Source organism: Oratosquilla oratoria, chromosome 27 (assembly GCF_046742065.1).
Source record: "Oratosquilla oratoria isolate Oo_2021 chromosome 27, ASM4674206v1, whole genome shotgun sequence".
In the NCBI taxonomy this organism is placed as follows: Eukaryota; Metazoa; Arthropoda; class Malacostraca; order Stomatopoda; family Squillidae; genus Oratosquilla; species Oratosquilla oratoria.
In genome coordinates, this window is record NC_134803.1 from 15,998,563 (window position 1) to 16,013,801 (window position 15,239).

Below are 15,239 nucleotides of genomic sequence, written 5' to 3' on the forward strand. Positions count from 1 at the left end.
TGATTAGGTTAGGTTAGGTTTGGTTAGGTTACATTAGGTTACGTTGAGGTTAGGTTAGGTTTGGTTAGGTTATGTTAGGGTTGGTTAGGTTAGGTTTGGTTAGGTTAGGTTAGTTTGATTAGGTTAGGGTTGGTTAGGTTAGGTTAGGTTAGGTTAGGGTTGGTTAGGTTAGGTTACGTTAGGCTACATTGAGGTTAGGTTAGGTTTGGTTAGGTTAGGGTTGTTAGTTTAGGTTAGGTTCGGTAAAGTTAGGGTTGGTTAGGTTAGGTTAGGTTAGGTTTGGTTAGGTTGGTTTGGTTAGGTTAGGTTTGGTTTGGTTAGGTTAGGTTTGGTTAGGTTTAGTTAAGTTGAGGTTACGTTATGTTAGATTAGCTGTATACAAATTCGCAATCATCAGTCCTCTCCAAGCCTCATGCATTTATTCCCTATTTCATGGTTAGCAACTTTTGTGCGGGTGGAGTAGGCATTGCTAAATTTAGTGGATATAGCGAGAAATTTAGCGATTCGTTGCTAGCGCTCCTGAACAACAACATGGCTACCATGGACATAGCCGACCACACTTCCACCCACAAAGGTGAAATTATTGTATTTTCTTTCATTTTCTATGTGTTCTCGTTCATTTTATATCTGTTTTGAAATGCGTATTACTCAATTTATTAGTGCTCCCCACCCAAAAACCCTGATTTCCCACAGGTTCCCCCAGATCGTTGGGGAGCAGATGTAGGCATAAGTGCATAACTTCAATAATTACTTGAAAAGTATGCATTTGCAATGAATATGATGTACACCATCGTTCATATCGCAACATTTCTAACCAGAATTGCATAAGCCACATATCAAAATCGTTGGTTGGGTGAAACTATAAATTGAATGAAACTTGACATTAGAAAGTCATATGGGCCAGACGGAATAGCAAAATAGATATTAAATGAGTGTATAGATGAAATCACATATAAAATACACAAGATAATTGAGGTCTGTTAGAAAAGTATCCGACTTTTTTTTTTGCGAAAACCTGATGGATATGAAACAATTATGCTTGCATGGGCCGACCTTGAACCTTCGTGCACATGTGTGAATTTTTTCCTGCTAGTTGATAGTGTCAGTTGCTGGCAAGCACCATTTGCGTAAGGTAATGTATAGTGCTCTCGGCAGTTTTTCATTGCTTCCACTGTGATGACTGGGATTTGGTTTCCAGGTCGTACCTGTCCAGCGAGACTTCAACACAAAGTTACTTTTGCTCTGTAACTTCATGCTGAAGTCTCACAGGGCATGCTGGATTCCACAAACAGTGGCCCCGACTTGATGAATACCATAATCACTGGTGACAAGTCCTGGGTGTATGGGTATGACCCGGAAACCAAATCCCAGTTGTCACAGTGGAAGCAATAAAAAACCACCAAGAGCACTACACACTACCTCATGCAAATGCTGCTTACCAGCAACTGACTCTATCGACAGGCAGGAAAAAATTCACACAAGCGCTCTTGATTCACATCCATCAGGTTTTCACAAAAAATAATGATAATAATAATAATAATAATAAAAAAAATAAATAAATAAAAAATAAATGGAAAAAAATAAATAAAGTCGGATACTTTTCTAACAGACCTCACACATGGTAGGAGATAAAGAAAATCCAACAAACTATAGATCAGTATCCCTTACAAGTACAATTGCAAAACTATGCAAAAGAGTTATCAAAAATAAATGGACTAAACACTTGGAAGAGAACAACATACTGTATTATTAGTTTGTTCCAGACATCAATCACCCTATGTGGGAAGCTATTCTTTTTCAAATCTCTTCTGTAACTGTCCTTCTTCAGCTTCTTTTTGTGTCCTCTTGTTTCTCTTCTGTCCCATTACCCATTCAACTCCGATGACAAGATGTCTTGTCATTTGGTCAAATAAAACAAAAAATCATAAAACACCAAAATGTTTGATCAAACACCAGAAAAATATGACGTCAGTCCTCGCTTCGCTGCGAGCGAAGCGAGGATTGACGTCATATTTTTCTGGTGTTTGATCAAACATTTTGGTGTTTTACGATTTTTTGTTTTATTTGACCAAATGACAAGACATCTTGTCATCGGAGTTGAATGGGTTAATAAGTCATCTCTATCAAGAATTTCCATCCCTTTCATAATTTTGTAAATGGTCAATAAATCACCTCTGTTCCAGTATTGATAGATGTAATTTCTCCAATCTTTGTTCGTATGTCAAATTTGATAATGAAGGTGCCATTTTTGTCACTGCTCTTTGAATTCTTTCTCTTTTTCTTATGTTCTTTTTTGTGCTAGGTGCCCATAATATAGACGGTGTTGTAGCAAGCATATGTTTGGTTTATCCTTACTAATTTATGGATATATACAAAGAAACTGATTGGCATGCACGGGAAAATTAAGATATAACATGGAGTATTAACATTTATCATAAAACAATATAAAAATATTGAAATAAGGTTTGTACTATTAATAAGTTTGTTCTAAGGCATTTTTAAGTGGTATGTTCTTTATCTGCAATTCTTTTCACTATTCACAAATATTTGCAAGTACTGGGGGATTCCTGTTCATATTGAAAAAATATATCAATACTCTCTCCATTCACAATTTTCATACATGATATGCTACTCTGTAGAAATTTGACTGTGGGGGGCAAAAACCCTTTGATATGCATGTATACCCCATACAAACTGGAACACATGTGTAAAGGAAAATTTCAAGTTTCCACCGTGATCATGGTGAAATTATGCTACGCAATTGACGCGAACGTTGTCACAGATTACACATGAGACAATGTAGGGCTGATAGTGGAGGAACAACGGACTCATTCTTCACCGCAACCAATATGGACGTGGGTATTATGCATGAAGACAATGTAGAAGACTTGAAGGTTGCCAGTGGAGGAGTACAAAATCAGGGCATCCTCCCAGCAGGGGTCAGAGGGCACGTAAATCAAATGAAGAATCAAGGTAGGACCCTCACTTCCATGCCCCATTGCTTATATGTTTTAGATAGGTATTACTGACTATAGTGTAAGCCCTCTTCACACAAAAATAAAGAAACTGGTCAATTGTGTGGAGCTGGGAAAAAAGAAATAGGATAACATATGTTGGCACCTGTGCCATGGCACTGGTGTTGTACGGTTGTAGAATAAAAAGGTGTGTGGCCACATTGAGAACCTGATTACCGCACCCACACTCTGTTCACACTGATTAATTAGTAAGATTAATTCGTATAACCATATAGACAGTAAATCTTAGTGATTGCACTCCACTATTTTTCTTTATCCCCGAGAAGTAAAATTGATCGTAAGGGGCTAATGTCAACCCAGGATTCTGGATTGTAGGAACTACTCAAATCATAGCCTATGATTCGATGTATCAACTCAAATACAGAGCCTAGGATGTGACAAAAAAGAAAGAAAAAAACAAAAACAAAAACGCCTGGCTGATACAATATACGAGACTGGTTTAATTACACACATTGGATGAGCAAAGACAGGTGATGTGAGTTGTCTTCAGAATGAATGGAAACAAAAAAGAATAGAATATGTTAGTATGGGATGAAAGAACATTAAGAGGACATCTATCTATACATTAAAAGGCTTCTTTCCTATTATAAGGGAGGTAGCCAGTAAATCTATGTACTCAACTTTCATTCATCCCACACCCGTCCAACAACCACTTGTTTTCCCTTTTATCTTGGTTCCTTGTGGATGAAGGGCCATTCCTGCCTCCTGCCCACTGCCTGTGTCAGAAGCATACATACATACATACATATACCAAGGCTTTTTCCCCATTACTAGGGAGGTAGCCAAAAAGGAAAAGGCATAAAATCACTCCCACCCACTCCATCCCTGAAAACACTCCACACCCCTCCACCCTCCCTCCCATCTCAGCACTTGTGTCAGAAGCAATGCAGCAAAACACAGTACCTCCACAGCAGGGCCCAACAGCTGAAATTGGTTCACCCCCACTGCTTCATTTACATAGTAACCCTCTCTCTTTGTCCACTGATGAGTAATTAGAGAAGACCAAGAGAAATCCCTTCAGGCCACATCAATTTATCATCCATTCACAGCCATTTCCTACTCACACCTATCTCTTGCCTTCTTTCCCTCCTCATTAGGCATTACCCTTTTACTCAAGGTCCCCTTCACCTTATCAATCCATCTCTTTTTGGTCTTCAAGTTCACTCCATGTACCTCTGCCTTCCACACTTTTTTTTTACTCTTTCTTCATTCATTCTTTCCATATGTCCAAACCATCCCAGTATTCTCTGAGGAGGATAAAGTAAGCAATTAAAGAAGACAGACTACTTACAATGTTAGGAAACTTAGCTTTCTATATAGATGTGTCAATTTGTGAAAGAAATTAAAAGATATAATTCAGATGGCAACATACAATAAATGAAATATGGAAATGGGACATCTCAAGCATAGCTCCAATCTTGTATACTACAATTAGGGAAATGCAAAAGAAATGAAGAGGAAGAGGTGATTTTATTATGCTTTTCATTATGGTCACGAGATAAAAAATATATCAGAGGGATGTGAAGAAATCCAGTTTTTTCTACAATTGTGCACATTCCTGGAATAGATAATCATGTAGTCCAAAGTGGAACCATAGATGAATTTAAAACTAGGTGTGATAATTAGAGACAAGAGAGAAAGGACTTCACATGTGTAGCTCTAGCCCAATATATTACAATTAAATACAATTAGGTAGGCAAATAGATATTCAAACCTAAACTATTTGAAAAAACTACCAGCATACAGTGGTTTTGAGAATGAACATACACATATTTGAAACTGAGAAATGGCATTACTAAAAACCTTATGGCATACCTGAAAACAACATCCTGCACTTCGGTGAGGGTCACCCCAACACTTTCCAAGAATAAGTGAATAATGCGTCCACCAACTGGAACACTGGAACCTGACTCCAATCCACTGAGTGAAAAACTCAAATGCATCTGCAGAAAACAGATTTCTATTACAGCACTCACATCATAATGATACATATTCAAAAATATAAATTCAAATGTCTGGTAACACTAGAATTTTTACTGTTAATTTTTGGAGAAAACAACAATCAACCTCAAAATTACATGATTAGACTTTTTCAGTTATCAGGCTTTATTTTCATTTGCTTCTTCTCTTCTACAAACTTTTTTGCTTCCTCATTCCACCACTCACTACCCTTCCTTCTATTTCCTCCCATACTCCTTGTTCCACACACCACCTTTGCACACCTTGTGACTCCCTACTTGAACCATCCCCATTTCTCCTCCGCTCCTAGTTCTACTCTATCCTTCACTCCCTCCAACTCCTCTCTCAGCTCCTTGTATTCATTCTTCTTTTCTTTTTTAATGAATTGGTTACAAAACAGGAGAAGCCTTGTGGGGTAATGTATTACTGGACATGACCATGGAATATACAATGACACAGTGAGTCAATGAAAACACCAGATACAGAAATAATGATGTACAATAAAACAAACTTTGGAAAACTAAAGAAATTTCTTCACAATGCAAATTGGGAAATTTTTTACATGGAAGAGACAAAAGTGGAAGAGAAATGGGATATCTTGATGGATAATTATAATGAAGGTTTGAATAGGCATGTACCAAGACAAAAACTAGAGAGAGTGTACATTAAATGCTGGTTCAACAGAAGATGCTGTGAAGCAAAGGATAGAAGAGACAGAGCTTGGAAAAAATGGAGAAAAGATAAAAAAAAAACTGGAAAATGGAATATATATATACATACATACATTTACCAAGGCTTTTTCACCCTTACAAGGGAGGTAGCCAAAAAGAAAAAGGCATAAAATCATTCCCACCCATTCCATCCCTGAATACACTCCACACCCCTCCACCCTCCCTCTTATCTTAGCACCTCCTGGATGATGGGTCATCCCTGCACCTTGTCCACTACCCTGGGTCACAAGCAGTGTCGCAAGACACAGCACATCCACAGCAAGGCCGCTTCATTAAATCGGCGAACACCCTTCTCCGTCCCCCCATTGCACAAAAGGAGAAGACGGGGAGAAATCCCTTCGGGCTGCGTCAAATTTTGCTCACACATACTACCTCACCCCCCATCCCCCCGCCCATTCCACCTCATGCATCACAACATCATCCATATACAACCATTCTCCATTTACCCCTGTCTTCTGTCCTCTCCTGTCCTTCCTCAACAGACATTCCCCTCTTCCCCAAAGCCCCCTTCACCCCATCCATCCACCTCATCCTTTGATGTCCCCTCATGTTCACTCCCTTCACATCTACCTTCCATACCTCTTTTACTAGTCTTTCTTCACTCATTCTTTCCATGTGTCCAAACCATCCTAATACTCTTTCATTGACCCTATCTCCCAACTCCCTTTCCAACCCCGTTCTCCTCCTCACCTCCTCATTTCTCACTCTATCTAGCCTAGTAACCCCCATCATACTTCTCAGACACCTCATCTCAAACACATTCAAACTCCTTCTCTCTTCCTCTCTTATGTTCCATGTTTCCACCCCATACAGTGCTGTTGGCACAATCACTCCTTCATACAGTCTCCTCTTAGCATCCATTCCCAAATGTCTATTCCTCATTACACTTTTTAATCCACCAAGGCATTTACTCGCTTCTCTCAATCTACATTCTACCTCAACCTTCACTCCACCTTTTTCCTGCCACATTTGCACCCAGGTATCTAAAACTATCCACTTCCTCCAGTCACTCTCCTTTAATGCTCACTTCCAGTCTACTGCCACTTTCACCCCTTGTACATCTCATCACCTTTTACCCAAATTTATCTTTAGCTTTCTTCTATCACATACACTCCCAAACTTTGTCACCAACTTCCTCAATCCCTCCTCCGATCCTGCCACAAGAGCAGTGTCGTCAGCAAACAGCTGGCTCACCTCCCACTTTTCTCCATTTTCTTTAACCATCTCCAATCCCTGACCCACTACCCTTGCATTTACCTCTCGCACCACCCCATCCATGTATAAGTTGACCAGCCAGGGCAACATAACGCATCCTTGATGAAGTCCCACCTTTACCTCGAATCACTCACTCTCTCCATTTCTAATCCTGACACAAACTCTACTACTCTCATAAAAAATCTTGACAGCTCCTAGAAGCTTTCCTCCTATCCCCTATATCTGCATAACCTCCCACAGTGCCTTTCTGTTTACCCTATCGTAAGCCTTTTCCAGATCCATAAAAGCCAAAAAAACATCCTTCCCCTTTCCTATAGCTTTCTCACACATTTGTCTTACCACAAAGATCTGATCTACACAGCCTCTACCCATCCTAAATCCACAGTTCCTCACCAATTACTCCCTCTGTTCCTCTCCTAATCCTCTCAATCAAGATCCTCCCATAAGCCTTCCCAACTACACTTAACAAGCTAATCACTCTGAAACTACTACATTCACACTTGTCCCCTTTTCCCTTGTAGAGTGGAACTATACAGGCACTCCTCCAGTCCTCCAGCACTCTACCCACTCTCCAGCAATCATTAAATAACCTCACCAGCCAGTCCACCTTCACTGTACCTCCTTTTTCTTAGACATTCTGCATGGCATCCATTCAGACCAGGTGCCTTACCTGCTTTCATCATCTTAACAACTGCCTTCACTTTATCCTTCCTTATTTCTCCTCCCTTTTCCTCACTCATCATGGTCATTTTCTTAAGATTTCCCACTGCAACTATCTTTCCCTCCCTATCCTCCTTCACATTTAGCAACTCCCTAAAATATTCTGCCCATCTTCCCCTTACTGCCTTCTCTTCCATTATCATCTCTCCATCTGCACCTTTTACCTTTTCTTCTCTACTTGATTCGCCTCCTCTTCCTCTCTTAATTTCTTTCCAAAACATCTTTTTATTACTTTCAAAATTTTCTGTCATACTCTTACCCCCTTTCACATCTGCTCTCCTCTTTGCCTCCTTTACCTTTTGCTTTACTTCTCTATTCTTTTCTTTGTACCTCTCATATGACTCCCTCGTCCTATTTTGTATCCAATCTGTGAAAGCTCGCTTCTTCTCTTCTACAACCTTCTTTGTTTCCTCATCCCACCATTCACTACCCTTTCTTCTATTTCCTCCTGTCCTTCTTGTTCCACACACCATCCTTGCACACTTTGTGACTCCCTCCATTCCTCCTCCACACCTAGCTCTACTCTATCCTTCACTCCCTCCCACTCCTCCTTCAGCTTCTTTTTGTACTCCTTCTCCTTTTCCTTTTCATTCAAAGAGTTCACTCTAAGAACCTCCCTACTTTTTGTCCCTTTCCTCTTTCTCCATCTATCCTCCACTCTCAACTTACCTTCCACCAAAAAATTATCTGATATTCCCCACCCTCTCCCCTTAGCACATGTACATCTTTAACTCTTCCTATCATAATCCTATTTACCACTACATAATCCATTAACGCTCTATCTATCACCCTTCCATCCACCACCCTCTCCCATGTGTACTTATGCTTGACTTTCTTCTGAAACACTGTATTTGCTATCATCAACTTGCTAGACACATTTCCACCATCAACTCTCCACTACGATTCTTTCCTGGAACTCCACAGTTCCCAACCACTCCATCAATTGGACCATTTCCTACCCTAGTATTAAGGTCTCCCAGTACTATTACATTGACATTTCTCCCTAAATTCTCTATGCACTCATTTAAATCTATCCAAAAGGCCTCCCTTTCTTCTACATTCTTCTTACTGCCAGGCCCATATGCACTTACAAAGACCCACATCTCCTTTCCCAGTTTCACCTTCATCCACATTATCCTTGAGGAAACCTCCTTCCATTCCACTACACTTTTACCTATCTCTTCACTTACTAGAATAGCCACCCCTTCCCTCCCTTCACTCCTGATAACCTCCCACTTACACTCCCAAACTTACACTCACCCTTCCCTTTCAACTTGGTTTCACTCAAAGCCAACACATCCATCCTTCTTCTCAAAAACATACCACTTATCTCTTCCCTTTTACTCTCATCTGTACCACATCCACACACATTAAAAGACCCAAACCTTAGGGTCCTGATCGGAAAACTCCCAGACCCTCTTATGCCTTTACTTTTTCTTTTAGGAATGTCCCCTATGGGGCTACAAGGAGAAGGATACCTAGTCCCAATCCCCGTCCCTTTCTTCTCGCCTCTTACGATGTGGAAATACTTGGTGGGAGTATTCTTTTCCCCCACCATAGGGATTTCCCCCACCACAGAATATAAATACTCAGAGAAATGGTACAGGACAGCAAGAAGGGGTTGGGGGACAGCATAACGGAGGGACAGTCATAGTATAAAAGTGTCATCATTTCTCTATGAACAGAGTTTTCCTCTATCATAGACAAAATGATGTGTGGCTCTGGTCCGTAGGGGCGCCCCATATAGACCCTAAAGTATCAACTGCATGCTACTTTGCCACAATAACAAGCAGCCAATACCCCAGACGGGGTATTGGCTGCTTGTATATATATAAACTATAGAAATAAGTATGTAAAAGTGCGAAGAGAGGAAAAAAAGGAACAATGAAGAAGACATTATAGAAAAATGCAAAGAGCAACCCAAACTATTCTAATAATGAGCACCTAATGAGTAACGTAAAAGTGGGAGATAGTCTTGGCTCTAGCAATCAACAAGAAATAAGATTTAATATTATTTGGGAACAATTAAGCAGTTTGAACAACATTCAAGTACCAGACTTCAGGAGAGACAATTTTGATAAAATGAGAGGCTATTTGAGATATTTGATGACTTACAGGACTGATACAGGGGGCTATGATGGGGTCAAGTACACAGTCAGTCCAAATGGATGAGAGACAGGGTGAAACATGAGATTGGCAAAACTGTCATAAGCCTTTTCCATATCCATAAAGGCCCCAAAAATCATCCTTACCTTTTCCTAAAATTTTCTCACATTTCTGCCTTAACACAAAAATCTGATCCACACAACCCCCTTTCCTAAACCTATACTATTATTCACCAAGTACTCCCTCTGTTCTTCTCCAAATCCTCTTAAAAAAAACTCCCATATGCCTTCCCAACTACAATCTATAAGCTGATCCTTCTGTAACTACTACTCTCACATTTGTCCCCTATTCCCTTGTAAAACAGAAATTTACAGACACTCCTCCATTCCTTGATGGTATTCCTGGCAGTTTGTCCATAGTTGATGAGGAAGGACTCTGGATTGAGTATAGGGTTGACAGTGATGAGTTGGAGATTTTTTTATTTTTTTATTCTCTCTCTTTATTATTATTATTTTTTAATGGGAGCAGATGTCAGGGGTTACTATCTGAGGACAGTTGTTGGTGGTCATTTTGTCCTATTGGGGTAGTTATTGTGGAGCAATTGACCAGGGGCATTTGTCCAGGGCTGGTACAAGTGGTGGATGCAAGGGTGATGGGTGAAGGATTGGATATGGTTAGAGAGACTGGAGGGAAGTGGAATGTGGTCCAGTTGTTGTTTGTTGATTACACTGTGCTTGTGGCTGTGTCAGAGATGGGTCTGAGGCAGCTTGTGACAGAGTTTAGTAAGTTATGCAATGGGAAGAGGTTGAAAGTAAACATAAGAGCAAAGTAAGGCAATATACAAGAGGTGTGGGCAGCAGGAAGCTGAATACAAGTCTTTAATCTTTTTTTTTTCTATTTTCTGTTTTGAAGAAATGCTTGTTGATGATGTTGCACTGCTATATTTTGTCTTGTGTTGCACCAACTGCTTCATGGATGGGAGGGGAGTTTAGTTTTTGAGTTTTTGATAGTTTTCATGGTTCTCCACATTTTTCCACTGCCAGAGTTTCTATCTATTTTCTTTGTTGTTAATTCCCAGTTTCCTTCTTGTTTGTTACCAATTTGTTTTGTGATATTGCTGTTTCTTTATTTTGGTAGTTTTTTCTTGTTTGGTTAGGCTATGTTTCTTTTTTAAGTTATTCCTTTTTTTCTTTAATGAGGCTATCTCATCCACAAAGTTTGGGTTGAAGTTCTTTCTGTACCCTCTGAAGATGTGGTTTTTTCTTGCTTTCTGGATGGTTGCTACTATTTTCTTAGCAGCTCTTTCCAATGATGAGAATTGATCTAATTAACAATTTTCTAGTACTTTCTCAATGTTTCCAATGTAATTTTGCCAATTTGCTTTTTGGTAATTCATGAAAGTCCTCTCTGTCTTAGGTTGTATTTTTTTTCCAGTTCTATGATGATCTTAAATGGTGAGTGATCTGATGAAAGTTCATATATTGTTTCCCATATGATTTGGGTTTGTATGGAAAGTAAATACAATATCTGGTGATGTTGGTTGATTATGCTGTAGATGTTATCTGGTGGGGTTGTTGCAGGAGTTATGTTTACGTTCTGGAGTTGTTAAAATTTTGTTCTCTTTAGTCTGCTATTTGTGTGACAAGCCAGTTTGGATGGCATGCATTCAGTATGCAGTTTGTTATTGAGTTAAGAGGCAGAAATTGTGGGATGTATCCTCTTGGGGTGGATAAGTTTGAAGGGATGTATATATTTGTGATAGTGTAAATTGCATATGTAGTTCTGCACAAGAGACCAGGGGCAATAGGTTGACTGACCAAGTTTCAGCTTCTCAAGGTTGTATCTCCTGATGGAAGTGCAGGGGTTGACAGGTTTTGAAAATGGAAATTTCTGCTGTCCATCTTGCAAGACCACTACAAAAAAAGTATCACATTTGGTCCCTCTGTACTTAAATATTCAATAAATGAAGACATGACAAAGCTGAGAAACTATAAACAACTCTGACCTTAATGGGTGAAAGATGTAGGTTGTCGTAATAGTCCTTGTGGCCTCCTGTAACTTGAGTGGACACCATACTAACTAGATCCTCTTGGATAACAGCTGCATCCTTCTCATATTTCTCTGCCTGTAATCACATCCATCAAAATAAGAACTGTTAAAAATTTATCCCTAAGGTTGAGATTACATATACCATATATATATATATATATATATATATTATATATATATATCATACTTATAATTCCACTTTAAATATAATAGTCGAGTACAATGGGATGGGTGAAAGGTGAGTGTATGCCTTGCACAGACCACCCTCCTTACAAAAGGGAAATAGCCTTTTGATATATGTAAGTACAATGCACATTAATCAGGGACTCCTTGAACTTTGTAAAATATGCTAAATATAATAATTTGTCATTATTGGTGCACATGATCACCACACAATACAAAATCTAATCTTATCATATGTTGACTATTCCAAATTAGGTAACTGAAGTCTTAGCAACAATAACTGCACACTTCTTAAACACTTAGACACCTGAGGCTCTTCATTTTTTAATCTATTTATATACCAAAAGGACTCTTTCCCCTTATAAGGAATGTTGTCATTCAAGGCATACACCCTTCACCTATCCCACACCCATTTGTTTCCCTTGTTATCTTAACTCCTTGTGAATGAAAGTCCATCCCTTCTTCCCACACAATGGCTGGGTCAAAACAAATGTAGCAAGACAGCAAATCCACAGCATGGCCTGACATCTAAAGCTGGTTTACCCCCACTGCTTTATTACATGTCCATTGTTCCTCCTTGGCCACTCACAATTAAATCCATAAGACATCCCTTTGAAATGTATCCATTTATCATCAATTAGCAACCATTTTCCACTCACATATATCTCTCGCCCTCTCCCTTTCCTGCTCAACAGTCTTTCCCCTTTTATCCATGGCCCCCTTCACCCCATCAATCTTATTCTTAGTCTTCTCCACAAGTTCACTCCATCCACCTCAACTTTTCATAATCTTTTTGTTAATCTTTCTTCACTCATTTTTTTCCATATGCCCAAATTATTCCATAATTCCTTCATTAACTATATTTACCAGCTCTATATTTCCTCCTTTAGTTCAAACTCTATTAATATGTGATCACTCTTCCCAAATGGTGTCTTGTATTCAATTTTATCCACAATTTCAGGTTCTGATGTAAATATTAAATCTAGTCTTGATGGTTCTTCATTACTTCTATATCTGGTATTTTCTTTTACCCATTGTGTCATTTTATGCTCTATAGTCATGTCAAGTAATATATTTCCCCATAGATCCTCTCCACCTAACACTATCAAATAGATCTTTTTTTCAATCTCCATTCATTTTGTGCTTTTTCTTTAGCTCCACCTCTTAGTGTCTTCTTTCTCTTTCCTTAACATTCATTTCTCTTTTTATCTACATCATGTGATTGTGTTCACTCTTTACTAACTCTCCTGATTTTGCTAATATGTCTTCTGCTACCATTTGTGACCTTAATTTTATCTTTAGAGGTCAAATTCTTTCTTTTGTGTATTGTCCGATTCTATACATTTCATCTATTTTTTTTTTTTTTTTTCTTGATAACCATCTTGTACTTCTTTAGAATTGTTCCTGCTACTCTTTTTCTCTCAAGTCCATATACTACAATAAAAAAAAATTCATTTATCCACTGTATCTCTAACCCAATTTGCTTTTCTTTGATTACTTGAATAATTGTATCTTTTGTATTCTCCTGCATTTGTTGTTGTACAATTTCTTTAAAAGTTATCTTTTCAGTTTCTTGGTTTTCTTTCCATTCTTTCCTGATATTCTGCAAATTTTCCTCTCCTAATTTTTTTTTTTCAGACATTCCCTGTACTTTATAATTTACCTTTTTTTTTTTTTTAAGTCTCATTATTGGTGGTATCTTTGCTTTTCATCCTTTCATTTTCACATTCTACCTCAATCAATTTTTTTAATTCACTTAGCTCATTATTTATTTCAGCATTCTTTTTCTTTAAAATATACACCTTTTTGTTTACTTCAAAGTAGTCCTTTCTTATATCTATAATCTCCTTCTTTAGATCCATGATTTGTTTATCACATAAACTCTTCCTAAAATTCATCTCTCTTTTTTTTTTCTATGTCTATGATTCAAATTAAGCTTTTTCTCTTGTACTTACCAAATCCTGAAAATGGTTCAACTTCACTTAACTTTTGAAATTGCTTTGGTGTTTCAAGGCCTCTATTTACATTAAGCTTCAGTTTTGCGTTGCTAAAGGATTCTGTGCTTGTGTCGCCATTCAGCTCAGTCTTGCTGCCCTATTTCCATGTTCCGCCCTGATTCCCTTCCATTTTTGCTCAATAAACACTAATACCACTGCACTTGACCATCTCAGGCAATCACAAGCATTCCCCTTCCCACTCAATACAACCTAGTCCTCCTGCTCTCCTTGCACTATTAAGAAATTTCCTCTTTTCAATGCAATGTACTGGACCACTTGTTGATGGTTCAGTGGCTCGATAGTATTTACCTAGTTGTAACTAGTTGTATTTTACATGACGAGAGCTATGCTCGTAGTGACCCATTTTCGCATCTCTCCACATCCAGTTTATTCTTAAAATCTTGTATAGTTTTGGCACTCACTGCTTCTCCATTTAATTTGTTCCAGACATCAATCACTCTATGTGGGAAGCTATTATTTTTAAGTTCTCTTCTGTAACAGTCCTTCTTTAGCTTCTTTTCGTGTTCTCTTATTTCTCTTCTGTCACAATTTAATAAGTCATCTTTATCGAGAATTTCCATCCCTTTCATAATTCTGTATATGGTCAACAAATCCCCTTTCTCTTCTCTGTTCCAGTGTTGACAGATGTAATTTCTCCAATCTTTGCTCGTATGTCAAATTTGATAGTGTAGGTGCCATTTTTGTTGCTCCTCTTTGGATTCTTTCTAATTTTCATGTTCTTTTTTGTGCTAGGTGCCCATAGTGTTGCAGCATACTCTAGTTTAGGTCTTAATTGTGTAACCACTATTTTCTTTACCATTTCTTCATCTATATAGTCGAAGGCCACTTTCATTGATCTTAATAAGTTAAAAGTCTCTCCAAATAATCTATTGACATGTTTATCAGGTGTCAAATCACTTGAGATGATTACTCCCAGATACCTTTCTGAATCGACTTTTTTGACCACCTTGTTTCCAATTTTATATTGACCCAATATTCTATTTCTGCTTTTTCCAAATTCAATTATGCTACATTTCTTAATGTTGAAGTTCATTTCACATCTCTGACTCCATTCCCATATTTTGTCCAGGTCTTCTTGTAGTGATCTGCAATCTTCTTCTGTGCTTACTCTCTTGATTAATTTGGCATTGTCAGCAAAGAAGTTCATGTAACAATTCACTCCCTCACTCATATCATTTACCGGTATATATATGGCAAACATTAAAGGAGCCAATACAGAGCCT

At 38.4% G+C, this 15,239-nt stretch overlaps 1 protein-coding gene across 11 annotated transcripts in view; it reads right to left on the reverse strand.

The window, feature by feature from the left end:
* The window catches only part of Vps13 (vacuolar protein sorting 13C), a 1,483,510-nt gene that overhangs the window by 175,755 nt on the left and 1,292,516 nt on the right, over window positions 1-15,239 (reverse strand). For all 11 annotated transcript variants that reach the window (XM_076210284.1, XM_076210280.1, XM_076210283.1 and 8 more), the window contains 2 exons: window positions 11,772-11,891; window positions 4,851-4,978 (listed from right to left, as the gene is read on the reverse strand). In XM_076210284.1, the coding sequence (XP_076066399.1) occupies window positions 4,851-4,978; window positions 11,772-11,891 (248 nt within the window). The remainder of the gene's footprint in view (window positions 1-4,850; window positions 4,979-11,771; window positions 11,892-15,239) is intronic.